Raw genomic sequence first — 27,878 nt, forward strand, 5'->3', positions numbered from 1 at the left:
CCCATAGAAAGACAGTAACTATAAACTGCGTGTCAAGAAGAGGAATCTTCTCAGCTTTACTTAAGTCTTTTAATAACTCCTTCCCCGCTCCAGACGTCGAGCAGCCATAGTGATTACATGCAAAGTGTTGATGAACACAACATCACTTTCTTTGTAGCAGTTGCTCCCCAATTTCTGTCTGGGGCAGCTCCCGAATCGTGCAAACACGACTGGCCTGACTCATTTCCCATGAGCAAAATCTGTAGTTTTACATGGCACCATCAGTCCATGTTCCAGGGAGTTACGTGGGGATCTGAGGAAAAACAGGCTCAAGCGGTGCCTGCTAGGGTTGGCGATAAGGAAGAGCCAGGGTTAAAGTATCTGTGCACTTTCTCTGCTGAAGGAGCAGGTGGGAACTACACCCTATGGACCAGGTGTTGTGCGGTGCAGGAGAGCATCAGCCCCAGCTCTCCACAGGCCAGCCCCCAAATGGCTGAGTTATGAAGTGAGCATTTTAGCGCATGACAAGGCTTATATTATGCCTCATGGACAGCAGTTCCATGGGGCACCGTAACACCCTTCTCGGTTAATCACTCTCTTTTGCTTGCTGCGATCTCAACCTCGGGACTAGGACAAGCCCAGAGCGTCGACTGAGCGTCAGGGCTCCTTGCTCTGCAGCCAGCCTCCAACGACAGGACTGAGCTTGCATCCATGGCATAGTGCAATGGACAAATACTAGGGCAGGCTCAGGATATAGCAAGGCTCAAAAATCATAGCCTATGAGAGAAGCAACTTTACAAAGAAGCTTGCATACAAGCTTTACATAGACAAATCACATTAGCAGACTGGAGATGCTCTCTTGTTCTAAATTAGCTTCTGTCCCTGTGGCAGGTGGAGCTAAAGCAAGGCACAGAGTTTAAGGTTTAAGGTTTGGAAAGAGCAAGAGCTCCTCCCTCCAACCTTCCCCTCTGCCCACATGTTTTATTAAAGTGGCATTAGCCGTGGGTGGCATTGAGGTGAGGAGGTGTTGTGGTGGCAGCAGTTGAGAAGCCTCTGTCTGTGACCAGCAAAATCAGCAACCAAGAGGTAAAGGGCCAAAGGGATGGAGGGCCAAGAAGGAGTGTCCTGTAACTCTCATTGGGACACACTGAAGAGGTGTAGCGATCCTCTTTGCAACCTGCTGAATATGCTTAAAGGTAGAATTCAGGAGAAGAAAGGATTCATTTTCTGGGAAAGGGACCATGCTCGGGTTGTTAGTTGTAGAGGAACAAGTCAGGGTCTGAGATCAGTTTACACCAACCCAGTTCTAAATGTTGACATGAGGAGAGTCTTTTGGAGAGGACCTGTCAGAGAGAAGGAAGCAGCCCTGGGTTCTCCTATACAGAGGGAAGCTGCCTTGGACTGGGTCAGACCTTTGCCTACACTGACTAGCAGCAGTTCTCTGCGGTTTCAGACCAGGACCTCTCTCCTTTCCACTAGGAGATGCAGAGGAGTGGACCTGGCATCTTTTGCATGGAAACTAGCCATGGCCCTTCAAAGCATAAGCTCACAGGGCAAAGAAGGTAGGCCATCTACAGGGTTTGTTGTTGTTTAGTCGTTTAGTCGTGTCCGACTCTTTGTGACTCCATGGACCAGACCCCATGGACCAGAGCACACCAGGCACTCTTGTCTTCCACTGCCTCCCACAGCTTGGTCAAACTCATGTTAGTAGCTTCGAGAACACTTTCCAACCATCTCGTCCTCTTCTCCTTGTGCCCTCAAACTTTCCCAGCATCCGGGTCTTTTCCAGGGAGTCTTCTCATGAGGTGGCCAAAGTATTGGAGCCTCAGCTTCAGGAGCTGTCCTTCCAGTGAGCACTCAGGGTTGATTTCCCTAAGAATGGATAGGTTTGATCTTCTTGAGTCTCCTCCAGCACCATAATTCAAAAGCATCAATTCTTCAGCAATCAGCCTTCTTTATGGTCCAGCTCTCACTTCCACACATCGCTACTGGGAAAACCAGACTTTGCTATTTGGCAAAACAAATACAAGCATTGCCAAAGCAGGAACTGAAACCAATGACAGAAAGCTACTGTATCTGAATCAACAGTTGAGCAATGGGGAATGAAGTCAAACAAGAGGTGTAAGACCCAGGGAGTTGGAACGTTAGGTGAGAAAGGCACATCTATTTGTCAGTCTGAATATTTGACTCTGTCTGGGTGGCCTTCTTGGGCATTAGGATCTGCAGAAGTGGCTCCCTTGGTAGTCCCACCCCCCTCCAAAGTACAGGGAATGGCGGGGCCCCCAAACTGTGGAACTCCCTCCTCACAGACATACACCTGGCATCTAACAATAGTTTTCAGTGGGTGCTTAAGATGTGCCTCTTTACCCTTGCTTTGGACCACTAAGGTGTTCTGTTCTGTTCTGTTCTGTTCTGTTCTGTAGGACCCACCTTTTTTGCTGAATTGAATTGATATTGTTCTGCTCAATCTGGAACGGTTTTATGCTGGTAATGGTTTCATCTGTTTTTATAACTGCATATCACTGTAGCCTGCCCTGGGACCTTATGGTGAAGGGCAGATAAGAAAACTTATACACAAATAAGGAAATTCTCTTTCTTTGGGTCTTTCGGTCTTCCTTCCTTCCTTCCTTTGTGGAGTAAGATGTTTCATCTTGTGTTTCACAAAGCCTAATCTCCTGAAGTACAGAGGTTAGGCTGTTGTGTCAGTTTCATAAGCAAGTTCCTGTCAACAGAGAACCTATATTTTTTACTTATCAAGTCCCCCAGTCTTCAGCTGGAGCCAAGTTGCAACACTTCTTGAAGTCTATGCTGTGCCTCTGCTAGGAAGACAGAGGTAAATCTTTTGACTGGATTAACTGTGATTTCCTAGAACTGGTGTCTTAAAACAGGAGCCTTGACCACCCTGGAGGCCTCCAGATGCTTCAGATGAAAGCTCCCATCAGCACATGCTGGCTGGGGCTGATGGGAGATGTAGTCTAATGCATCCTGAGGACCCATAGTTGGGGAATGCAGTTCTATAGCAAGTGAGAAAGTAGTTGCTATAAATGTAGATGCTATAAATGTACAAGTCTTAATGAAAATAGCATACTTTTAAATTTAAGTTGACTGCAATGCGGTAGCATAGCGTGGGGCAGTTGCCCTGGGCGCAAAATTGTTAGGGGCACAAAGTTTCAACATCTTGTGCTAGAATGCTTCTGTCACTAGACACTGTTGAAAATTGCATTTCCATGCGAACCAGCAAGTGACCTTTCCAGACAACGGAACGACTCTTCTTTTTTTTTTCTCCATGGCTGCAATCTCCTGGGTCCATTAGGCAGCTGAATGCACATGTGTACTCCATCTGTTTCCCTCCCTTCCACTCACCCCTTCTGCGTGGCTCCAGGTGCTGTCAACCCATGCTACACCACTGCTGCAATGTTCTGTCCTGTCCTAATACTTTAAATAAACAAACAGATGTATGTACAGGCTGCCTTTACGAGCATAGGCCTCACAAGGTGACAAAAAAGAATGAGATATGTTAAGGACCATTTGAAGTGTCAAAAAGAAAGAAAAGAATACATGACTGAAGGAGGCATAGAGTCTTGAGATTTAGTTGCATGAATGATGCTACAGAAAGGCAGGGAGCAGCAGAGTTGGGAGGGCAGATAGGAGAACAGTGGCTCAGGCATCTCAGTCAGATCTCTCCCCTCCAGGAGACCTCCAGCACCAGTTACCGTAATTCAGAAAATTGTGGCAGCTGCTAAGCTGCTGGAATATTTTAGGGTAGGTTCAGTTTTGGTGGGAAAGCAGGGGCCCTGCCAAGCCCCATTTCCAGGGTAAAAGAGGATGTGTTTGTTAAGGACTTTTTGAAAGTACATTGCAGTACTTTTGAAAAAGGTTTCACCATCCTGTACTAAAAGGGGAAGCAGGAGAATTATTAGAGGGACAGACATCTGAGCATAAAAGGGAAACGTGAAAACTAGAAGGGGTATAAAAGTGCTAGGAGGTACGAGAAGAAACACATACACAAAAAAATAAGAGTCTTTACGGAACATAACAGCTTTAGGGTCACAAAGGTGGATGATGCGATTAATTGCTCAGAACAGAATGACAGTCCTCAAGGGGGGGAGGACAGTGTGCAAATAAGAACAATGGAATGATTGTCTTCAAAAGTGGAAATAACTGTGAAATGGCAATTCCAAGCCTGGGGAAAAAATCCTATCTGGAGAAGAATTAAATCTGAATGATAGTGTTCAGAATGGAATGACAATAGAATGGCAGTACAGTATGCAGAAGTCGGTTTGTAGGATAAACCGACACTGAAATCAACAGTGCTAGGTACAGAATGTTAGAATGACACAGTTAGGAGTGAGGTAATACAGTGGTACCTCAGGTTACAGACGCTTCAGGTTACAGACTCTGCTAACCCAGAAATAGTACCTCGGGTTAAGAACTTTGCTTCAGGTCGAGAACAGAAATCGCCCGGCAGCAGCGGGAGGCACCATTAGCTAAAGTGGTACCTCAGGTTAAGAACAGTTTCAGGTTAAGAACGGACCTCCAGAATGAATTAAGTTCTTAACTTGAGGTACCACTGTAACAGTGAATAACAGTCCAACCACAGGGCACCCAGAGCCCCCCTCCCCCAAACTTCTTGGCCTTGCATGCTGCTGCTGTCCATCACTTTCACCATGTGATAGCAAAGAAATATCGTTCTTTCACTTTCCCATGTTCCGCAATTTAGAAGAAAAAGCATCTCAGTTGTGTACCCCCACCCCCAAAATCACACCACATTTGCTTCTATTATTATTACAATAACAACAATTCCCCACCCATCTGGCTGGGTTGCCCCAGCCATAACCAAGTAGTCCCCTAACATGATATTTCTGGGTAAGCAAACTGCCACAGTATAACTTACAGGTAATTTAATTCTCCCCTGTCCAATGTACTGTATATTGTTTTGGCTCCTGACACATTGCTGTTATTGCCTGCCAATTAGCAGGGAGATTCTGTCTTACGGTTGTTTTTGTTTTCCACATATTTGACTTCTTTCAAGGAACCTACAAAACCAGGTTTTGATGTGGTGGTGGATGCCAAAGGGTTGAGGAGGGTGCAGGAATCCAACACCCTGCTAAATCTATCAAGGGGGAATGTACAGTGTGTATCCCTGTGCATGGATGTATATAAAGTTGATCCTGCTGTTCTGAGCTTCTGGGATTACAGTATTTTCTTCAGTTAAATGTCGCAAAACACAACGCCGCATGGGTCAGATTACCTGTAAAAGCGATGGTGAAGGAACGAGGTTCGGCTACCTGTCGCGGACGGACCATGAGCGAGACCTGCTGGCTGGGTGCTCGAGGAAAGGGTGGGAAGTTTGTGGTCAATTTATCTATTGAACTGTAGGAAGCACACCTGGATGGAAAGTCTGGAAGCAGAGAGTTATGTTGAAACCACTGGCTCTCTCTCCTCGCCTCCCGCGCGTTAGGAAAAACGCTCACCCTTCAGTCCCTGAAAATGTTTTGCGAAGCGGAAGAGAGCGCCTCTGAGAATGTGCAGAGCGCGTTCCCCTTTCCTACCCTTCACACTCCACAGCCAGACTCAAGGGAACTTTCGCGCCAAAGGCGTGGCTTCTAGCGGGTGGGTGGGAAGCACCAGCCCCGAGAAGCACTTCCGTCGACTTTCTTTACCAGCGCAGGCCGAGGAAGCCCAGGCGCCGCCGGCGACTCTGGCTGCCTCTCTCCCACCGCGGATGCGCTGCCTCCTCCTGCTCCGCCGACGGGGCTGCCCGCCCGATGCCGGGGCTGCCCGGGCGCCTGGTGGCAGGGAGTTGCAGCGGCTGGATCTGCTGCGGGGATTGGCCGGATCCCGGCCGCCCTCTGCCTCCATGTGACGGGGGACGTAGGAGGAAGGCGCAAAGAGAGAGAGAGAGACAGAGAGGGAGATGGAGGGAAGGGAGCAGGACGGAGGAGGGAGGAGAGGAGCCAAGCGAGCCGACGACGAGAGCCATGGAGGTCCAGAGGAGCCGAGGCCGGCCAAGGGGCGCTTCAGGCCCGGGCTGGGGTAAGGCGCGTCCTGGGAGCCGCCGCCGCGAGGGGCAGGGGTTGCTGGTGGGGAGGCTGCCTGTTTGCAAAGGGGGGCAACCGCCGGAGCCTCTGCTTCCCCGCTTCAGGCGCGCAGGCAGCCGCCTCCCTTTCCGAGCAAAAGCCAGGAGGGCCTCTGTCGCCCCCAAGCCGGACTTCTGTCAGAGAGGCTCCCCGCTGACCATTGCGAGAAGCAGGAGCCTGGGCTGCACAACAGGCCCGTGCGCTCCCCTCAGAGTCCCAGCCTCTTCTGGAAGAGAACTTGCAGCCCGTGCAAGGGACGGGGCTTCTTCGGTGGTGAGGGGAAGGCTTGGGGGACCTTTGGGGTTCTAGTAAAAAAACCCGAAACTTAAACCCAACAACTACCCACAAGCTTGAAGGCTCCCCACCCTGGTGAAGATGCTGCTGCTGTTACTGCTGGTGGGCAGCTTGTGGCTGGGGATGCAAAGCGGTCCTGGAAGGTGATAAACTTGGGTGCAATGCAAGCGAAAGCTGTCCAGCCTCGGGAAGGTGGTGGCGAGCCCGGCCTGTCCTGCATGTTTTCCTCAAAACATTGTCATTGGGAAGTTCCCTAGCGCTGCAGAAGCTCAGTTCTAGGCCGGACAGTAGCTCACCTTGTTCTTAATCGAATTGCAAGTTTATGGAGGAAAAGGCTGTCAGTGGCTGCTAGCCAGAAATAAAAATAATTTTTTTTAAATTATTTGTACCCAGCCCATCTGATTGGATTGCCTAGGAAGGCTGTTGGAGACAGTATGCCTCTGAATTGTCCATTGCTGGGAAGAGCCGTTCTGCTCAGGCTTGTGCTTGCAGGTTCCCTGTGAGCATCTGAGAACAGGAGGATGGACTCGATGGGCCATTGAGCTGATCCAGCAGGGCTTAGCTCACAGTCTTCATAGGAACCTGGGATCTGATATGGTAGGGAAGGAGCACTTGTTTGGCAGGATGCTGCACTTGTACAGCAATGCCTTGCCCTCCAGCACTGGGAGTATCAGAGCTGCCGCCTCCAAACTGACTCATTCAAAGTAGATCAACCAGGAAAATGAACTGGAGAATCTCTCTCTCTCTCTCTCTCTCTCTCTCTCTCTGTGTGTGTGTGTGTGTGCTTGCATCACTCATAAAGTTTCATTGAGTTCATGGGACTTGCTCCCAAGTTAGTCCGTATAGGATTGCAGCCATAATATCCCAGGTCTGGAAATAGGTTTGATTCTGCAGCCCTGCATAGTGACAAAGAGCTGCATTTCCTAGCCAACTGCTGGTTGGGGTATCACAGTGTCAATACTTCTCTTGTCTCCTTTTGATGGCAACAAACTTGTCTTTGGGCATTTTTTCACTTGGGCAAACCTCTTCCAGGCTCTGAAAGAAGAGAAGCCTGCAGCTCCCCACTGAATCCCAACTTTTCAAAGCCACCTCCTTGAACAGAACATCACTTAAAAATGGGGTGGCCACTAGCTCTTCAAAATGGTTAAAAGATCAGGGCTGGGCAGACATTAGGCCTGTATACTCAACTTGTATCTCTCTCCTTTCGTTTGTTAGAACTTTGTGGTTTGGTGCCACCCCTCCACCATGTTCCTTAGGTGCCACAAATGCCCAGCAGATCAGTGCTTATGTTTCCAATTCCTCCCTGCTGGGCATGCATGGCCACAGGTGTCAGTTATGGCTGGAGTAGTGGGACGGAGCGGCCTTCCTGGATGCCAGCATCCTTGCAGCTAGCCTGGATGGGGTGGGGCAGGGAGGTAGTGAGGTTGGGGCTGTGCAGAAACACCAGCTGGAGTTCTGGTTGGCCAGTCTTCCTCCTGTGGATTGTGGCCAGTCCTTAGGCTAGAAAAGGAAACCTGAAGCTGCCAGGGCAGGGTTGGGTAACTCCAGATGATGGACCCCAACTGTCATAGCTGGGGATGGTGGAGTTGGAGTCTGACAACATCTGGAGAGCCCCAGGGCTCCCATCCATGTGATGGCATATGTTGCCAGTCCATTTCTCAGCACAATTCAAAGTGTCAATGCTTACGTCTTAAAGTCCTTTATGGTATGGGATCTGTGTTCCTGGAGGAATGCCTGTTCTGACATCAGTTTGCCTGTGTGTTGAGATCATTGAGAGAAGTCCTCCATTGCTTGAAGTGAGCTGGGTGGCAGCCTGGGGGAGGGCCTTCTTAGTGGTGGCACCCTCTCCATGGAATTTCCTCCCAGAGATGCTTTCTTGGTGCCTACACTGCTGTCTTTTCAGGGCCAGATATCCTTGTTTTCTCAGGCTTGTAAGGTTCTATGATACCTAGGTTTCTTGTGCTAAACTTGTTGTTATTGCTGTATTTTAATGGTGTATCTCTGCATATTCTGTACAGTAAGCAGAGAATACTTTTATTTCCTTTTCGGTTGAAGTGACCAGGATGGTCCCAACAACAAAGGAACCTTGACTTTGTTAGACTTATTTTAATTTACTGCTTTGAATTCCTGGCCTTATTATGTTTGGTTTTATGTGTCTTTTTTGTACAGATTTTTTATTTTTTGTAGCAGCCAAGCATACATTATTTGTTCCTTTTAAAAATGCATTTGTAAATATGTGTAAATAAATATGTATGTCTGGCTACTTTTAAGAAGTCCTTCCTCAGTACAGTGGGCTTTTTGGATGGCAGGGGAAGGGGCACAGAATAGAGGGTTCCCAAATAGGATTGTTGTTTTTCCCCTGATTCCTTTTTTCTTATTTTCAGCTTGCAGTTGGATATGGAGAGCCAAAGAACATCCGTTCTCCACCGGGTGGTCAATTTCGCCCCCAGTCCTCTCCCTGGTAAGACTTGGTGTTGGTCGAAGAGCCATGATTATTACCACTCTGCGATTGTAGGTATTCACAGTCTGCCTTTATTCTTCCCAGCTAGGCAGTACGACACAAAGACCACTGAGCCAATCAGCTTCTACCTCTCTGGCTTGGAAGAGCTGCTCGCCTGGAAGCCCACCAGTGACGATGCTTTCAACGTGTCCACAGAGCCTTTGGCCAAACACGAGCCTCCTTTCAACAGCCGTAGGCCCCGCACGCTGGTGTGCCACGATATGAAGGGAGGTTACCTGGAAGACAGGTTGGAACTGGGGCAGATGCTGAAACGGGAGAGCTTCCAGATTCAGAAACAATAATTCTCTTATTGCCAAACTAACCAGAATTGGCTCAATCTGGTCTTGGCTGGGTTTGCCTTGGTTGCAGCCACATGGATCTGAAGAGTGATTAACTTGTACCAATATTAGTTATAAATCACACTTCGGATGTTTAAAATGTTTCACATACTTGGGGTTGCGTGCAACCAAGTCCTACTCAGAGTAAACCCATTGAAATAAATGCTGCCTGCCCCCAGTTAATTAAGTTTAAAACAAGCTTTAAAATGTTATTTTGCAGAGAATGTCAGCCTGGATATAAGTACCCCATGCTGGGGGACACGATGAAGTCTATGCTCTGCGGACATTGCGATAGGGGAGTGTATTGGTGCAAAAGATAACAGTACCAGAGGGGGGTGTCTTTGGTCTTAAAACAACAGATGCTGAATATTGACATATGGGATCAGCCAGCTCCTTAGAGGCACTAAAAACAACATGGGCAAAGCAGCAAGTGCTAGAAACAGATCACATCTGCAAGGCCCTTGCTTATTTGCGTAGCTCATCCTATGAATTTGGCAACAAGGCCTCATGCCTCCTTGCTAATGCTCAGAAAAACTCCCACCAGAAGTCTCTGAATTTGATCACTGGGATTTGTGACCAAAGCTATGTCAAGGTCCGCAGTGGCGTAGCGTGGGTTGTCAGCTCAGCACCCGGGGCAAGGCAAGTAATTTGCGCCCCCTAACCCATGGATTTGCGCCCCCTAACCCTAACCCCCAGATGTTGCGCCCGGTGCGGCCGGCCCCCCCTGCACCCCCCACACTACGCCACTGAAGGTCCGTAAGTGCTAGTAAAATAATAATAATAATAATAATAATAATAATAATAATAATAATAATAATAATTTATTTATACCCCACCCATCTGGCTGAGTTTCCCCAGCCACTCTGGGCGGCTTCCAATCAAGTGTTAAAAACAAAACAGCATTAAATATTAAAAACTTCCCTAAACAGGGCTGCCTTCGGATGTCTTTTAAAGAGAAGATAGCTGCTTATTTCCTTCACATCTGAAGGGAGGGTGTTCCACAGGGCGGGCACCACTACCGAGAAGGCCCTCTGTCTGGTTCCCTGTAACCTCACTTCTCACAATGAGGGAACCCCAGAAGGCCTTCGGTGCTGGATCTCAGTGTCCGGGCAGAACGATGGGGGTGGCCCCACGTACAGAGTTAGTCCTGCTCTGAGTAGGATTAGCACTGAATGCCTCCTGAACTGGGTCCCCAAACTTCATTCAGGTGGTCTGCAGTTGGTCTGTAAAAATACAATTAAAAATCATTTAGCACCTAGCACAGTGCATTGCAATTGTTACAACAGGCAGAAAATTCAATTTAAGTGGTCCACCAAGACCCTCAGATATTTTCAAGTGATCCAGGGGGGAAATAAGTTTGGAAACTACTGCATTAGCTCATTGATCCCTACATTGGCCATGTAAGACCTTTATTATTACCACTGCATTGAAGATGGTGCATGCAGAGTGGAAGAAGAGCTGAGCTGAGATTTGAGCTGCTAGCTTCTTGGTTCACAGACCCAAACTATGTGTTAACATTAGTAGGATGTTTATATAGGGGTGCTTTGGACTGGGCAAAACCTCTTCCACGAAGGCAGCTATGCACCATCAATCCTGATTGCGGCTGTAGCATAGAAGGATATCGCTGTCACTAAGAGGTTCAGTCATACTAGCCAGGTCCAGTTCCTGGCAGAGGTCATTCACCAGGGTGGTGTTTTCAGTCCTTCCTGCACTCCAGTTACAGTGGGTTAAGAACGTGCAAAATTAAGAGCAGGGAAAGAGATCAGGGAAGTAAATCTGGTTTCTGCAAGCAACCAGGGGAATTTCACTTCTTGTTGGATTCTCTTGAGGGAGGGTGGTGGCTGGGCCACCCTAGCTTCAGGAAATCGCAACAGCTTGGACTGGTTTAGTTCCTCTGAGCAAGATTATAGGACCTGAAATATGATTCATACCTACTTTGTATGAGATCTGCCATGCTGAGTCTAATTGTACCCTGTTGGGTATAATGCGCACTCTCTCGCTCTCTCCTCTTACTTCTGGCAGGTTCATCCAAGGCGCATCAGTGGATGACCCCTTTGTGTTCTACCACTGGTGCTACATTGACATATTTGTTTACTTCAGTCATCGCAACGTTACCATCCCACCTGTGGTCTGGACTAATGCTGCTCACCGCAATGGAGTCCTCATGCTAGGTGATCTTCGCTGGGCCATCCCCTGGAGCATAGGATACACATAGTGTTTGGGGCCTGTGGGAGGGAGGGCCTCACTCTCTAAGTCGTCCTTTCCTTACTCCACCCCTTTGCTGAGTTGCAAGAGGCAGGAGTTGCAGTGGGTGGTACTTCTTTCCTCCTATCAGTTGCATTCTTGACGCATGCTGCAACTTATCAGGGGTGGATAACTTGTGGCCCTGCAGATGTTGTTGCTGGATTCCAGCTCCCATCATCCCTGAAACGTTGGCCATGCTTTCTAGGGCTGATGGGAGTTGGAGTCCCACAACTTCTGCAGGGCCGTAGGTTCTCTGCTGCTGAAAGTCTGGGGCCACCCACAGCCTCCATTCCCACAGCACTCTGCTTTCTGGGAGATGCAGGGAGTTTTTGCAAACAGCTGCTGTTGCTGTTCCACTCTTTATAGCCTTGCTTCAAGGCACAGGCAATTGCCAGCTCCTCTGACATTGCTTGCATTTTGGGTATTCCTCTTTCCCCCCTGGAGGTTCCTCAGGGCTCAGCTCTTAAGCCTTCCTGTGGTGCAGTGGCTCACTGCACTTGGCTGTTAACCAGAAGGTTGGTGGTTCGCACCCACCCAGGGATGGCTGCGGGCAGAATTCTTGTGTTGCAGGGGGTTGGGCTAGATGACCCGCGGGACCCCTTCCAACTCCAGGATTCTGCGGTTCTCCTGATGCACAGAGGTTTTGGATGGTCCAGGAGACGAGCCGCTCCATTTCTTCCTTGCGTTTCCTTCCCTACCTGTAGGGACCTTCATCACAGAGTGGGGAGACGGTGCAAAGATGTGTGAGTCCTTCTTGGCAAGCGAGGAAGCGTACCGCGCCGTGGCTGATCAGCTGGCTGCGATTGCGCAGTTCTATCGTTTTGATGGTTGGCTGGTCAACATTGAGAACTCTCTGAGTGTAAGCAAGCAACATTTCCCTTCCCCTGCCAACCTTGGCCTAGGAGGGGAGTTAGGGTTCATCCATACACAGGCCGTATGTGTGTTCCTTAAAGTCCCTGGCATTGCTCAGGGGGAGCAGGAGCTATACCTAGGGATATGCTCAGTATCACAATGCAGCTGTGATATGTATCCCCACGTCAGAATTTCTTCCTTTAGGTCCCTAGGATCCTCAGAACCCCAGGTGGCCTCTTACCTTCAGAGACTGGCTGGGTAGGCCCCTTCCCCCTAGGGCTTGAAAACCCCCTATACGTCGCAGAACCCCTTTCCTATTTTTATGCCTGCCTGCCAGGGCTGGGCGATACCTAGTTTTCAACCCCGTGATATTTCACCCACTGAACATCATGATATACTGATATATTATGATGTCTGAAATAAGGATGGAGCTATGCATAGCCATTGGCTGGCTTCATGGTTTCCCCCCACATTGTGATTTTCGTATAGCATACACATCATGATTTGTGATGTATCGCCAGGTCAAAAATTACGAAACTGATATCGCAATATGGACTTCAAACTGGTTTTGGATGCTATATTGCCCAGCCCTGCTGCCTGTTCCCCAAATTACTTATAGCACAGCGATTCCCTTTACCTGCCCATGCTAGTCCACACTGTTGCCCTACTGGCTCACCCCTTAGAGTTGCCCCCAAACCTCTTTCCTCTCTCCAGTTCTCTTCTTACCTTCCTTGCCTTGTCATTTCTCCTCCCCGTCCCTTTCATAAATTTCCCGGGGCCTCTCCTCCAACACTCCTTTCCCATCCTTCCTTTTCCATTCCCTCTCTGGGCCTCTGATGAATTCTGTGTATCTGCTGGCACCCTGGAAAATATATATTTCCCAAACTGAGGTGTGTCAGTCTCCCTGGCTTTGGGCATCATGCATATAACATCACTTGGCATGCTGAATGATGGACCAACGGCCTCCCAAGGACCTGTCGTGCTGGCTGATTGGTGCAATTCTTTCATGGCAGGTGTCGGCAGCGCGTAACTTGGTCCACTTCTTGCGCTATCTGACGGCCCAGGTGCACAGAGCTGTGCCGGGAGGGCAGGTGGTGTGGTATGACAGTGTCCTGCAGAACGGGGAGCTCAAGTGGCAGAATGAGCTGAACGAGAAGAACCGGTGAGTGACACCCCTCCCTGTTCTACAGGCAGTGGGTCTTGCCCTGGGGACCAGAGGAAGAAGGGCAGCGCATCTGAACCTGAGGGTAGCCCCCATAGAGCCTCTGCCCCCTGCCCTACAGCATCTCCCTGATACACTTGGCCTGCCGAGGGGAGCTCAGGTGTGGTGCGAAATAGCCAAGGTCTACTGTAACTGAGAGCTGCAATGCACTAGTGCAGTGTTTCTCAAATGTGGGTCCCCAACTGTTCTTGCAACTACAACTCCCATCATCCCTACCTAACAGGACAAGTGGTCAGGGATGATGGGAGTTGTAGTCCAACAACTGTGGGGGACCCAAGTTTGAGAAACACTAGTACATTGTAACAGAGAACGAGAAAACCAAGCATGGGCCTCAGCAAATGGTAAGATGTGAGAGATCGATCGGCATTGCTGAGCAAGGGAAACACCATGCCTGCTAAATCCCAGCTAGCTGGAAGACCAAACTTGACTCAGGGGACTGTATCCTTTTGGGGTTTGTCTCTAGTGCTGTGGCAGAGATGGGGAATCTCCAGGTCTCCAACTCCCATAGGGCCCAGCCAGCATTGCCAGTGGGCACAGGGATGATGGAAGCTACAGACCAGCAAAAACCAAGGGCCACAAGTTTCCCTCTCCTTCCCCAGGCGGTGTATAAAGTATCCTGGAAAGGGACAGGAATTCTCTCTCCCCCCTTTTTCACAATGCATTTTCCCTGGTACTTGTCCGCTGTGCATGGTCTACATCTGAAGCATCCCTTGGGCCTGGGCTGCTAGGATCCATCCAGCTAGAGCTACTTGGAAGGGCCTGTAAAGCCTTAGGCCTTCTGGACGCCACGAAGGGACCCTCTTCATGGTCCTAGAATGAGTTGGAAGGGACCACGAGGATCATTGAGTCCAACCCCCTGCAATGCAGGAACCTTTTGCCCAACGTGGGGCTTGAACCCACAACCCTGAGATTAAGAGCCTTGCACTCTTCCATCTGAGCTATCCCAGACGTTCCTCCGTTCCTCGTGCCCATGCAGGGTTTACTTTGACGCCTGTGACGGTTTCTTCACCAACTACAACTGGACGGAGGAGCACCTGCTGCGTACGCGAGAGATGGCCGACGACCGCCGGGCGGACATCTACGTGGGCGTGGACGTGTTCGGCCGTGGGGTTGTGGTGAGCAGCGGCTTTGACACAAACAAGGTAGGCAGGCTTTGGGGCCTGTGGGAGGCTTGCTGCCCTTGTGGCTCGCAGTTCCAGGTGACTGAGAGCTGGAGAGGGCAGTCGTGGTTGCCTTGGGGTGGGCGGAGTGAAGCCTTTTAAGACCCAGCCTCCGCTGTTGCCCTGGATAGGTTGGCTCCCCTGTTACAGAGGGAGGGGGCAGGGCAGTTGCCACCCTCCCAGCACCCCTTGGCTGCCCTCACTCCGGAGCCCCCCCACAAGAGGAAATGGTGACTTGGCGTTCCTTGTGTCCCCGCAGTCCCTGCGCATGATTCGGGAGCAGGGCCTCTCGGTGGCCATTTTTGCACCTGGCTGGGTATATGAGCAGTTAGGCCCGACCGACTTTCTGAACAACGAGGACAAGTAAGACCCAGCAGGGAGGAGGAGGGGCTTTGGGAGGGGAGGGGACCCTGCCGGAGGGCCTGCCTGGCTTGGCTTCACTTTGCCTGACTGCCTGGGATTGTCTGGACCCCTGTGGCCTATTATGGGAGGGTCTTTCTGACAAGCCCCCACAACGGTGCAGCAGTGACCCAAGTTTCCTTTGGGGTTTGCACAGTGGCATGGAAGACTTCTCAGCGCGACTCCTCTCTCGCTTGCTTGTTTGTAGATTCTGGGCCCTGCTCTCTGATCTGCTGCCCACTCACAGCATTGGCTCCCTCCCCTTCAGCAGCTCTTTCTCCCTGGGGATGGGGAAGAGGCACTTCCACAATGGGCAGGTAAGAGTACTGGGCAGTTTTGGGCAGAAGAAGCACAACTGCCTCTTTTAAGCCTTTGCAGCTTGACTCGCCAGCCTCTGCTTTGAAACGACAACTTGCTGCATGTGATCTATACAGACTGGAGACCCAGTAAGGCCTTCTGGGTAGCTCACCGGGCTGTATCCCCAGCCCAGCTGATCTGCCTGAGGTGTCAGCGACTAGAGGCCTCGGATTCTTAACCTTCAGGGACACTCTCTTTCAGAGCTAATTTTCCCACAGTCTTTCCTGTCGAGGGCTCTGCAGGAGGGCTCTTGAGCTTCAAGTCCCTTTCCACCCACAGGAAAACACTGGAGCCTGAATTGCAGAGAATGAGGAACACAACTCTATAGCTTCCTCCGCCTCTTGCTGGCCGGCTGAGTCTGTGACTTGTTTCCAAGCTGAATTCCCCACCCAACCCCCGCCCAGCCGCCGTCAAAGCCTTTTAAACCTGGTCTGGTCTTTTCCTCCCTGGGCTTATCTGCCCTCCTGCTTTCTTTCCAGCCAGGGTCGGCTCTCTTTCTACTTGAACGAATCCTTCTGCAGTCAAATAGTGTTTCTATTCCCCAGCCTCTGCTTCAAAGCAATGTTTGATGGGGTGGTGGTATGATTGGCAGCTGTAAGCAGGGCGAAACGGTAGTCAGGTGTATGTGAACTTTTTAGAACCTGCCAATCTTTCCTCTGCTCAAACTCCTGGTCACTTTCCTCCCTGCCAGTCTTTGAGAAGCATGTTTGTTATTGGGGGTGAGGGGGGCAAACTCTGCCCGAGACCCTGGAATATGGGCTGCCAGTCATAGAGGGCTTGATACAGAATAAGGCAGCTTTCTACAGAAGCAACGTGGACTGTGTTTTATGTGGTCAACGGCATCCTTGCACTGCATTTTTGTTTGGGGGTGATTTGGTTTGGTTACCCTTTTAAGAATCAACAGCGGCATTCGATTTTAACGTACTCACGCCTTCAGAGGTTAATTGGAGCTATTGAGAGCCACGATGAAACCTTAGCAGAGCGCTTCCCTCAAGGGCCATGCATCAAGCAAGACATCGCCACTTTGGGGGCTTCCAGCCAATCTCAGCCCTGCTTTTCTCAGGGCTTCAGAGTGTCGGGGAAACTCCCCATTTTACAGCATACTCCTTTGCACACCCCCTTGGAAGTAAGCCAAGAAAGTATGGAATTTCAGCTTCTGATCCTTTCACAAGACAGGCTAGTATAGCAAAAGTGTATCATTTCCAATGCACGCTCCCCCTCCCCTAAGTGCTTGCAGACCAGGAAGAAAGTCCTGAACTATTTCAAAGGAAAGAATCAGCTCTCTAATTAGGTATTTAAGAGGCTTATCTTCCCAGTTGGCCCAGGAATACTCCTAATAGTGTAAGAGGCCCGATGCTTCCAGATGGGAATTTGCACAAAGCAGTGGAACGCAAAATTTCGTTGACCTGTAATGCTAGCTTCTAGATACATTTTCCCTGGGCATGTTGGAAAGGTATGCTCTGGAGACTTAAGGGAACACAAGAATAATCCCGTTCAAGGTGGAAGGCAGTTTTGTTGCCATGCCCAGGCTGAATTCCCAGTGGCTCTTTTTCTCTTTTTCAGGAGAGTAGGATGGAGCCCTGGCACCACCTGAGTGCTCAGGAGGTCCAGCCACTGTACGCTGAGGTTTTTCAGGAGAGTAGGATGGAGCCCTGGTACCACCTGAGCGCTCAGGAGGTCCAGCCAGTGTACGCTGAGTTCTGGATGCCCAATGGGGGCCGACTGAGAACGCGCTGCTGCCTGCAGGATGCCTGGTGTGGGGGCAGCTCCCTGCTGCTGGAAGGGACCATCCCGTCCAATGAAGATCACATCACAGCCAGGTGAGCAACGGTTGAGATGGCTGCAGGGTTTTTTTTATTGGATGCGGGAGTCATATCGGTGGGTGTGTGTGTGTGTGCTGCTCTTGCAAAGGGACTTCCTTAAAAAGCTGGTAGCAGGCAGAGGAGAGGAGAGCAGAGCCTGCAGACCATATACAGTGGTACCTCGGGTTACATACGCTTCAGGTTACATACGCTTCAGGTTACATACGCTTCAGGTTACAGACTCTGCTAACCCAGAAATAGTACCTCGGGTTAAGAACTTTGCTTCAGGATGAGAACAGAAATTGTGCTCCGGCAGCGTGGCAGCAGCGGGAGGCCCCATTAGCTAAAGTGGTGATTCAGGTTAAAAACAGTTTCAGGTTTAGAACGGATCTCTGGAACGAATTAAGTACTTAACCCGAGGTACCACTGTAATGAACACAGTTGCCTGCACCTGTGTGCAAAACAGGCTTGCATGTACCCGGTTGGCATGAATCATGGACGTGCGGCTGCGTGTGCGAGGCGGATCATTCAGCCCAACCCCTGCCCTCTTAACTGTTTTCTCAACTTGAGTGCTTTCCCCACATTCTCTTCTTAATCCAGGCAAACTGCTACACAGCCTTTGCTTCCACTAAGAAGCCTTTACGGAGACCTACTGTAAAGGTCTTTTCCCTGTCACGGCGCATCACTGTCCCAGCGCTGACCACGTTCCGCTTTCCTGGGAGCTGCTTCTCAAAGGTGGAGCAAAGTTAGAGACTGTGACTGCCTGCCTGCCTCTGCAGGGATCCTGACAAGCATTTGGCTAAGTTGGGGGTTGGTGGTGGTGAGGCTGAGCTGGGTTCCTCCAAGCAAAGAGCAGATTTGGAGGGAATACAATGTTTGAGACAATCAGGATGTTGTCATCTAGGATAGAGGAGTTTTCATGGGCTGTTTCATCATGGAAAGAAGGGGGTTTGAGAAAGTGCGGCTGACCTGGAATCTTCAGGGCCCAGCCGTGAGCTCAGTGATGTGGGAAGGCTCAAACTCCTTTGTGCATCCGCCCTTACCATCCTCAGTGTTTCTGCATGCCTGTGAGAATGTAGCCTTTGCACCTTGCACGCCTAAACCCCTTCCTTTTGCAGGTGGCGGCTGCCTAGTGCCCAGAGTTGGCCGTGACTGTGTCCTCTCTCTGTCTCTCTTCCTGTCTGTCTGGGGCTTTTGGGGGCGGGGGTCATCAGGCTGTTTTCCTTCCAGGTGCCAGCACCCCCTCGGCTGTTCCTGGTCATAATTTATAAACACGAGGCCTCTTCCCAAGGCGTGAGCTTTGCACCGGTGTTCACCACGCGGCAGTCAAGTTCCTGTTTCTCCAGTGGCGAGTCGGGTGAGGAAACGCCAGGCCTGCTTTGGGGGCTCTCACTCTGACTGCCCAAAGGAAGGGGGCTTGTGGATCCCCCTCTGTGGGGCAGCAGAGGCCGGGTGAACGATAGCTTCAGATATTGACTGATCCCTGTTCTGTCCGCTGCCTCTCCCTCATTGCTCTCTTCTCTCCCCCCCCCCAGGAGAACCAAGGAAGCACAAACCCTCCCTGCTCCCCACGCCTCCCCATTACCTTGCTCAGCTGCTCAGGGGGACAGGACTGCGTGGGGAACATGACTGGCAAAGTCGGTGAGTAGAAGGGATTGACAGAATGCATGACTCTTGGGGTTTTGTTTGTTTTGTTTCTTTCTTTCTCCTTGAACTGACCATTTTAGTGGTGGCCTGGCAGCCTTTCCCCTCTTGTTGGATTGTAGTTTGTAAACTCTCTGGGTTTGTAAACCATCTTTGACGGCTCTGCATGAAATAATAATGGGGCCGGGCAGGGACGGTGTTGGGGCCTGGGAACCAAAGAGCTACAGGCAGTGTGGGATGGGCTTTGCAGTGCCCTGCAAGCTGACAGGACCCCAGCAGCTTACATTCTCTCTCTCTCTCTGTTCCCCTCAACAGATGCTATGAGCTGGAGCTCCAGAACTGCTTCCTGGACCAACTTTCAGTGACCGTGTCGCGTCGCCAGTCTGGGCGGAATGAGGTGCCCTTTGCATGCCGCCTGGGCAGGATCTGGGTGAGTAAGCGGTGGAGGCTAGGATGGGAAGCCTCGTGAAAATGGAGAGAGGGGTGGGTCAGCCGGCTTCCCCATGAAGCGCTGTGTTCTCTGTGGGCCTCTCGCAGCCCTGCTAAGCCCGAAAGGAGGAAGGTCTTTGTCCCTGGTTCTTTAAGTAAGGTGCTATGACATAAAACAGGGATGGGGAAACTGTTACTCCAAGCCCACAGGGGCTGCTTGAAGGCAATGCAAACGTCCTCCTGTTTTTGCAATTTGGCACCTTCTACTCTCTTCACCAAGTTTCTCTAGAGCCTGGCGAGCTCTCCTCCTCCCTCCCTTGCGGATTCACATACTCAACATCTATCCTTTGCAGCTGCAAGGCTTTGCCACTGCAGGCCAGGTGGTCTTGATGACGCAGTTTCTTTCTTACCAGTTCTGGCCTTGCAATCAAAGAAATACTAAGATCAGGCCAGAACTTCTTGCTACCCCTGATCCCTGGGCAGATGGTTGCCTTGTCCTTGGCATTCTTGGTGGCCCCAATTCAGCCTGGTCTTTATAAGGTGGGAGAGGCCTCTCTGCACCCATCTCCCCTCATTGCACTCCTGTTTCTTTGGGGCCCCTGTTCCTGTTTTTATGCCCGCCCTGTGCGTGTTCCTCCACAGGTGCTGGATGCCACAGCTTTGCGCCCGCTGCCATCCGCTGATGCTGCCATCCCAGTGTCGCCTTTAGAAGTTGCCCATGTCCGCTGGCAACGACTTTCAGCTGGAGAGCTCTCCCTCAGCCTCACTTTGCGCTGGACCTATCCTCCCAGCAAGGCCACCTGCTTCCGCGTTCACTACCGCAGGGGCTCGTGTGGCAGTGGTCCCGAACCTCGCCTGCTCCCAATCGGGGTGGCGTATGCCCCCCAGTACCGGGTGACTGAGCTGACTGTGCCTGGCGCCCTTTCTGAGTCCTCCTGCCGCTTGGAGTTCCTTGTGGAGCCGGTGCCCGACGATGGGTTCCAGGTAGACGCTGCGATGTGGGGGAAGCTGGTCTTTGTGTACTCTGATCCAAAGCTACCCAGTCCTGGCCCAGCGCCTGAAGGAACCTCATCCAGTTGATTTACATTTGGATCCTAGTAGACAATGCCCTTCTCCGCTTCCCAGATCTGTGCTATTAGGCCCTTTTTAAAGAGGGAAGAAGGCTTTTATTGAAGGCACTGGAACTCGCGTGCCCGGGCATCAGAAGCCCAACCACGGACAATTCAGTATCCAAAGATAATTTTTCATTGGGGAAACCACTTTAGTGGAATAGTTATCATGCACTAGAACAACAACAACAAAATATTTCAGGGACGTACACCCAAACAAAACAATTCCACACTTGTGATATGGGCTACAGAACAGGCTTATCAAGTCACATTAAACTCTTATAACATCCTTTTTAAAAAACCTGCACCAATAGTTACCTATCATGTGGGCTGAAACAACTCGAATTGCAGCTTTTTTGATACTGAAGTAATGTGTGTATTTTATCATTTACATAAACTGATAAACCAGGGCAGAGGCGGGGTGGGTGGCCTAGCTGGCGTGAGCCTACGATTTTGAGGGGCCTACTTCCAAGTTCCCCTGTTAGAGGCAAAGGGGAGACCCATTGGTAAAGATTGTTGAAATGGGGCCTTCATTTCCCATCTGGCCTGGGTCTGTTACCAGCTTTGCACAGCCCTGGATAAAGCTGTCAGTTCTCCTCACCAACACATTTTCAGCAAAACCTAACTGGGAGACTGTAGCTTTTGAATGCAACCAAATCTCTAAATTTCTTTTGCCCTGAGAAAATTCATGATAACGTACATCCCCACCCCTTCAATCTATTCTACGTTTCTTATTTATAAGGAAACTTTAATTATGACAATATATCAGGCACTTACCTAAGAAAACTGAAGCCACAGGAAGGTATTTTCACAAAGAGTAGCCCTTAAGGGTGGAAAAAGTACACATGAGGGAATTCTGAAGTGTTCTAGTACCTGGTGAATTTCTGCCTGCTCCTTCAGATTGATTTTTTTAAATAAATTTGTTCTGCTTGAATAGAGTTTATATGACTAAGGAAGACATGCAAGTGAAAACGGGTCTGGCAGATGAACTGTTTTTCTACAAAATATGTTGTGACTGTTGATTTACATTGACACTTTTTACCTCCTGTGTCTTATGAAATGATAAAATGTGTGCTTCATTACTTTTTTGCATTAGGAGCTCTGGATATGCTGATACCCTTAAACTGCATAGTGACGCACAACAATTCGCAACACGGTTATTTATTTATTTTTCAAAATTTCTTTAAAGAAATGTTTTTAGTAGCATGTTGCAACTTTTAATGAACTCTGTCCTTGTGCAATTTTGACCCCTAACATTGGAATACAATATAGTTGCTCTCTCGCGCCGGAAGTGCCTTCATTGAGACAGCAAGTGATTTATACAGTGGAATAGCTCCATGTTCAAGGCAAGGTGCTGAACTCTAGAAATTTAAGAGGGAAGTTGGAATAGCCTTTTTTTTTTAGCACTATAGGGATGGAGATGTGTGCATTTTCATAAGGTCTTAAATGGATGACATAAGGGAAAAAAGGAATGCAGAGTTTTGAATACGTATATTTCTATAATTACAATACCAAAATCTTAAGGCTAATCAACCATAAATGAAATACTGGACAATCACCGTGTTTATTTGCACACCAAATTTTTGCTCTATTCTAAACTTTATTTTACTATATCTTAAAGAGTCAGAGCTATTTATAACTTCCACTATTTTCCTCCTTTTTTTGAGCTACTAATAAATTCACAATAAATGTCTCGTCTTCTCTTTCTCCTTTACTAGATACAATTGAGGTAGTAGTTAGAACAAGCATACCAATCAGAACGTCAAACAAAAACCACTCAATGTTTTGTTTGAGGCATTTTGAATTCAAATTTAGGGAAGACAAAAGTGGGCTAGCACTCCTATGGTCAGACAAGAACATTCACATGATAATACAGTGGTGCCCCGCAAGACGAATGCCTCGCAAGATGGAAAACTCGCTGGATGAAAGAGTTTTCCGTTTTGGAGGTGCTTCGCAAAACGAAACTCCTATGGGCTTGCTTCGCAAGATGACAATGTCTTGCGAGTTCCTGCTGGTTCCCCCCCCCCTTTTTCTAAGCTGCTAAGCCGCTTATCAGCTGATCCGATCAGCAGATAAGCCGCTAAAAGCCGCTAAAAGCTGCTAAAAGCCACTAATAGCGCTAATCCGTCAATGGGCTTGCTTCGCAAGACGAGAAAACCGCTAGACGAAGAGAATCACAGAACGGATTTTCGTCTTGCGAGGCACCACTGTAGCTTTTTAAAAATATATGAGCAAATCCATTTCTCCTCCCTTCATGTAAACAATACAGAGAAGTCTCCAATTAACCAGTTTCCCCTTTCAAGCTGGGTGACATAGTAAACAGTGGTTATCGGCTTCAGTGATTACAGGCTTCATCATACAAAGTTGGTATTACGATCCTAGCTTTTCCTGAAGCTGGTAACTCTAGTTTGAGTTTGGACTGTGATTAATTGGAGATTTCCACATTACATTCAGGTACACCACAAACCGAGGAGAGAATGGGTTGTGTGCAGAGGCAAAATACATATTAAGCAGAAATGTGATAGTGTGGACAGGGCCTTGGCCTGAGACTGAAAAAGGGGACATGGCAGTGATCAACAAAGCCCACAGGATGGCAGCAGAGCTTTATGCTTGGCTGCTGCTGGTGTCTTCAGGACTTTGCGAGATAGAGCAGGGTGTCACTGAGCCCTAAGCTCCCAAAATGAATTAAAGATAACCAAGTTATTCCCATTCCAGAATCCTGAACAGATCTATTCCAGTACCTTTGCAACTTTGCCAATACTTGCTTCAGAAAGAACCTGTCATATGCAGTGAGAGACAAGCTCTGGAGGTGTTGCTGCACTCTGCACTGGGTAAGGAAACTTAGGCTTTACAGCAGGGGACTACCTGATGTCTTAGTGATAAAGGTGGGGAGGTGGGGTGAGAGAGAAAGAGAAGACAGGCATAACAGCAACAACCCAGGGCTAAAGGGACCAGTCCTTCGGCCAGCACAGCGAGCAAGTGTTTCTTGGAGAGGTGATCTCTACAAGGTTTGGCCAGTGGTGGTTTTGGGGCGGAGAGAGAAGAATGTGGAGGTGTGAGAGCTAATGGGCATTTCTGCATTTGCAAACATCCTTGTTCTTGTTTCAGGCCACCCCTGCCTCCTGTCTGCATAAAGTCAAGCAATCTCCTGTAGGCCTTCCCCAGGGCTGGGCTACTGCCTGCTGTGTAGCAGACTGACAGCCCCGTCACCTCGCTTCCATTCCCACTCCCTCTCTCGTATGCGCGCGCACACACACACACACACACACACACACACACACACACACTTCTTTCTCTGCCCCCATCTCCGAATTTCTGATGCAGAGCCAAGCAAGAGAATTCCCTTGCAGTCCAGCATGCAGGCAATTAGCCACATGGAGTTTGACCAAGCGTGATGTGCACAGGGACCTCAGCTTCTCTGCTGCACAGGCCTTGTCCCAATGTTCAGCAACATTTGCACTGCCAATGCTGCTCAGGTGGGCACGACTGCAGCAAGAGCAACAAGCTTGGCATTTTGAAAACTGTCTAACCCAGTCCGTTGCTTTAATAATGAAATTTCCTCCTTCAGCCAGAGCTGTAATGGGGTGTTTGAGAAATCCTGGTCTCCCAGCATTAACACGAGTATTGCCCTGTTTCCTATCATGCCTTTCACAGGCAGCCAAGAAACTCTTCATTACCTGCTCATGCTTCCCTGTTTGCTGGCCTTCTATTTCCTCACTGTGTGTAGAAGAGCAGGGGTGGGGAATCTGTGGCTCTCTGGATGTTATTGGAAGCCCATTAGCTCCAGCCAGCCTGGTCGAAGGCCAAAGGATGATGGGAGTTGTAGTCCAGCAACATCAGGAGGGTCACATGTAGTAGAACCACATTAAGAAACTTAATGCATGATGGGCGTTCCTCCTGTGCAAATCCACTTTGTGTGACAGCCTTGAAAACTGCCTGCTGTTATCATCACCCACTTCTAATTCCGTGTGAAGCTAGAATTGCAGTGGAAAAGCATCAGAAGCAACACATTAAGGTGTGGAGAGAAAAGTGAATGCAGAATTTGTGTTAATCCTTATACATGGCAAATGACAAGGGTGTGTGTGTGTGTAGCTGGACAGACAGAGCTACAGAACTGCTGGATATATTTACTAGCAGTGGGTTACACAAACAAACAAAAAATAGTTCCACACAATTTACCTGTATGGAACATTCATGGCTGTGTGATGCTGCAAAGGCTGTCAGGACTCTGTAATGGATCTGGCACATATATGGAGAAACATTGTGCTCCACCAAGAAGATGCAACTCATCAGCCATATAGCCTTCCAGGTGCTTAAATAGCTCTGCCCCCGCCCGCCTGCCCCACCTGCATGTTTGCAGACTAGCAGGTAGCAAACGCAAAGGAGATTTATGGAGCCCCTGATCAGCAGCAGAGAATACCTCAGACCTTGCTTTCTCTTAAGTCAACATGGTCTCCTGTAGAGGTCACTAGACTCAAAATCCCATCTTCCCTGACCATTTGATCCCAGGCTGGCTGTGGCTGATGTTGGGAGTCCAGCTGAGCAGTGCATTTCCCATTGCTCCTGTAGTGATCTGAAATCGGAATACCGCTGACCCATGGCTCAACTCATGCCTCCTCCTCTCATGCTTCTTCCTGCTTGTGCTATTCACTGCCCTCCTCTCTTTCCCCCCACCCCCAAGTCAAAAGCTTGAGCCATCCTGGTTGAAGAAAGAAACCTTTATTAATAATCTTAATAATAATAATAATCAATAAATAATAATAATAATAGTAATAATAATAATAATAATAATAATAATAATAATAATAATAATACTGTTTATTTGAATGGTCACACCTTTGAAGCGTACAGAATGGGGTGGGTGGGCGGGCTGATGCTCCCAGGGTGGGAGACAGGGCAGCAAATGGGAGGAGCTTTATACAAGGGGGAGGGAGTGGCAAAGGAAGGGGCTATATACAACGGGAATAGAAAAGGAGGATCATCTGGTTGCTGGCGTGTCAGGAGCTTTAATGCTGAGTAGAAAGTGAGGTTTCATGAGATGAATAAGCCAAGGGGGGGGGGTTCAGGGTCAGCATGGGGAAGGACCAGAGTCCATCTGACTCTGGGAGCAGGTGGCAGGGTGTGGGGAGCGGGCCGTAGGACATGCACCCCTCCCACTATGGGCCATGGGCACGGAAGAAACCGATGGGAGAGAGTGTGCCCACTGGCGCCAGCAGGTATTTGCTCAGTTTGTGCACAGCCCTTGGTGCACAGCCCCGCCTCACTCCCTGACACCACCATGGGGCTGTGGCCTCCCACAGGCTTGGCCACGCAGTTGTAAGGGCGTGCTTGTCCCGGTGGTGGTGGTGTGTGTGTGTGGTGGCAACCGTTGGCCCTTTGAGGATAGGGGTTGGGGGTTCTTGGTAGATCTGGAGACCACGGGCAAGGCGGGGATCGCCTCGGATGATCTCAGCTCTGTGAAGCCACAGTGAGAGCAGCCAGGCCTACTGCAAGGAAGGTAAACAGGGTGCAGCTTCTGACCCCCTCTGGGGCTGGTGGGAGCTGGGTTCTCGGGGGAAGGGGGGAAAGTGCAATCTCTTCAAAGGAAAAAACACAACAACACCCCTCTAAAACCCGAGAATTCCCACCCACAGAAACAAGGTGGCTGTGCCCAGAAAGTCCCTGGCCTGGCCCTGCCTGGGCATCCCGAGGTCTTGCCAACTTGACAAATGGATGAACCAGCAAAGCACAAAAAGCATTGGGAGGTTCTGGGAAGCGAGAAGCAGGATTGCTAGCCCTGCGGGAGCGCTCGCGGCGTGTTCTGTGGTTAGGGGACGCCCGCAGCTCTTTTTCTTCTTCTTCTTCAGGAGGGCTGGAAGGAAGACGTGGTGGCCTGGGAGGGCCTGCGGAATCCAGTCTGTGTCAGTGCCTGTCCCTGGCCCCGTGGGTCTGCAGCGGGGTGTGGGGGGAGCAGGGCACGGGTCTCCCGGTGTGCGGACGGCTTTGCAGAGTCTGTGGGCGGCTGCCGTCCATCCGTCCCGGTCGGTGGGTTGGTCGGTCGGCCGGTGCTTGAGCTCCGTCCGGATGGCCTGTCGCTTGGCTTGTTAGTTTTGTAACTGTTTTGTTGGCTCGTTAAGTTTTGTAACTGTTTTGTTGCTTTGCTTAAAAAAAAAAATATTTTTTGTGCCCTTCCTGGTCCCAGAAGGAAACAGCTGAAGGTTTCACTACAACAGAAAACAAAGGTAGAATGTTCCATGGAGCAACCTGCAGGTGGCAGGCGGGGAAGACTTGGTGTCGGGGAAGGGCTTTCTGCTCTCTGGGGGTGTGCTGGTCTGGGTATGGTAGAGCTGGGAAGTGGGACCCTGGGACTCAGTTCCCAGCACTCAGCACCCGCCCCGCCTCCTATGTCTGCATAAGTGCCCTCCCCTCCCCTGCCCCCTTTCTGTACAGATGTATGTGCCAGACCTGCTCACACAGAGCGCTGCCCACCTCCTACATGGAACGGCTGCTCCCCATACGAACAAAGGAGCTGGGATCATTCAGCCCACCAGGAGGCTGGTCCCAACCAGCTCCTTCACATTGCTAGGCATGTAGTTTGATAAGCCTAGAGAGCAGGGGCTCCTTGCAGGGTCCCCTCTTCCCCCACCCGCTCTCACTCTTGCTGCGTGCTTGGAAAGCTGTCCTCCACCTCCCCCATCGCATCATTCCTCTGCAAGGGGGCAGCTTCCAGTTCCTGCAGGCAGAGGAAGCAAAATTCTCCCTGCTGTTGCTTGGAGGCTGAGTGCATCTAAGCAGCGTAAGGTGGGTTGGGACTGCAGCCTGCACCTGCTGGGATTCTGGAGCAGCCTGGGGCCCTGCCCACCTGGTCCTTGCGTGTGTGTGAGTGAGGAGCGTGGGCAGTTTGCATCCGAGAGGGATAACATCCTGAGTTCTTTTAACTGCACCCTCCCTCCCCTGTGCAAGGACCTGAACACCCAGCACAATGCAGGGGGCCTGACTGGGGGCCTATCTCGAGCGCCACATGGCCCCGGGGCTTGTGGCAGGAAAGCTTGGGAGCAGGGTGGGCTCTAGGGAGGCTCTCCGTGAGGTTCTGCTTGCTGGTGGTGTTTGGTTTTGTTTGGTCTGGCGGAAGCAGGCGCCTGTCCCAACCCTCCCCCCCGGCTGGTAGCTTTGCAAAATGAAAACCAACTTGGCGGCACACCATCAGAGACAGGTGGGATGTGAGGCATGAGAGGCGGCTTGAGGTAAAGAAATATGTGGTTTAGGCTGCCGAGGGCCAGCAGCGTGGGGCGGGGGCCCATGTCCATTTGATTTTGGTTTGATTTCTAAGGAGCAGTCAGTGTTACTATTGTGAGGAGGGGCTGGGTCTGTCTTGCTAGTAGGGAGTGAAGCGGCTGTACCCTCCTCGGTATAGACTAGCCTGCAACATCAAAGACGGAGAAAAAGCCAATCAGTATAAAGGAGAGGCACAGCCCATCCCTGCCCTGTTA

General features: G+C 50.1%; 2 protein-coding genes across 13 annotated transcripts in view; one reads left to right on the forward strand and one right to left on the reverse strand.

Annotated features, from left to right (window-relative positions):
- Positions 1-987: 987 nt before the first annotated feature.
- Positions 988-22,103, forward strand: ENGASE (endo-beta-N-acetylglucosaminidase). 3 transcript variants are annotated; one of them, XM_081180879.1, is made up of 14 exons: positions 988-1,065; positions 8,738-8,814; positions 8,899-9,100; positions 11,214-11,362; positions 12,140-12,294; positions 13,301-13,449; positions 14,486-14,651; positions 14,929-15,032; positions 15,277-15,385; positions 16,989-17,245; positions 18,442-18,584; positions 18,763-18,868; positions 19,187-19,301; positions 19,943-22,103. In XM_081180879.1, the coding sequence occupies exons 2-14, from the start codon at positions 8,751-8,753 to the stop codon at positions 20,378-20,380; spliced, it is 2,157 nt and encodes a 718-aa protein (XP_081037005.1). In that variant the 5' UTR covers positions 988-1,065; positions 8,738-8,750; the 3' UTR covers positions 20,381-22,103. The 3 variants fall into 3 exon arrangements, with proteins under 3 accessions (XP_081037005.1, XP_081037003.1, XP_081037004.1); XM_081180877.1 differs by lacking the exon at positions 988-1,065 and adding an exon at positions 5,764-6,015; XM_081180878.1 differs by lacking the exon at positions 988-1,065 and adding an exon at positions 5,764-6,015 and having other exon boundaries at positions 17,061-17,245.
- A 3,128-nt stretch (positions 22,104-25,231) lies between these two features.
- Positions 25,232-27,878, reverse strand: part of RBFOX3 (RNA binding fox-1 homolog 3) — a 239,955-nt gene continuing 237,308 nt past the window's right edge. For 7 of the 10 annotated variants that reach the window (XM_081180924.1, XM_081180930.1, XM_081180926.1 and 4 more), the window contains one exon: positions 25,232-26,549. In XM_081180924.1, the coding sequence (XP_081037050.1) occupies positions 26,493-26,549 (57 nt within the window). In that variant the 3' untranslated portion in view covers positions 25,232-26,492. Of the gene's footprint in view, positions 27,809-27,878 lie in introns of all 10 variants that reach the window. The other 3 variants (XM_081180927.1, XM_081180925.1, XM_081180923.1) reach the window with 3 other exon arrangements.

The sequence above is a fragment of the Podarcis bocagei genome (genome assembly GCF_964188305.1).
Source record: "Podarcis bocagei genome assembly, chromosome: 2".
NCBI lineage: Eukaryota > Metazoa > Chordata > Lepidosauria > Squamata > Lacertidae > Podarcis > Podarcis bocagei.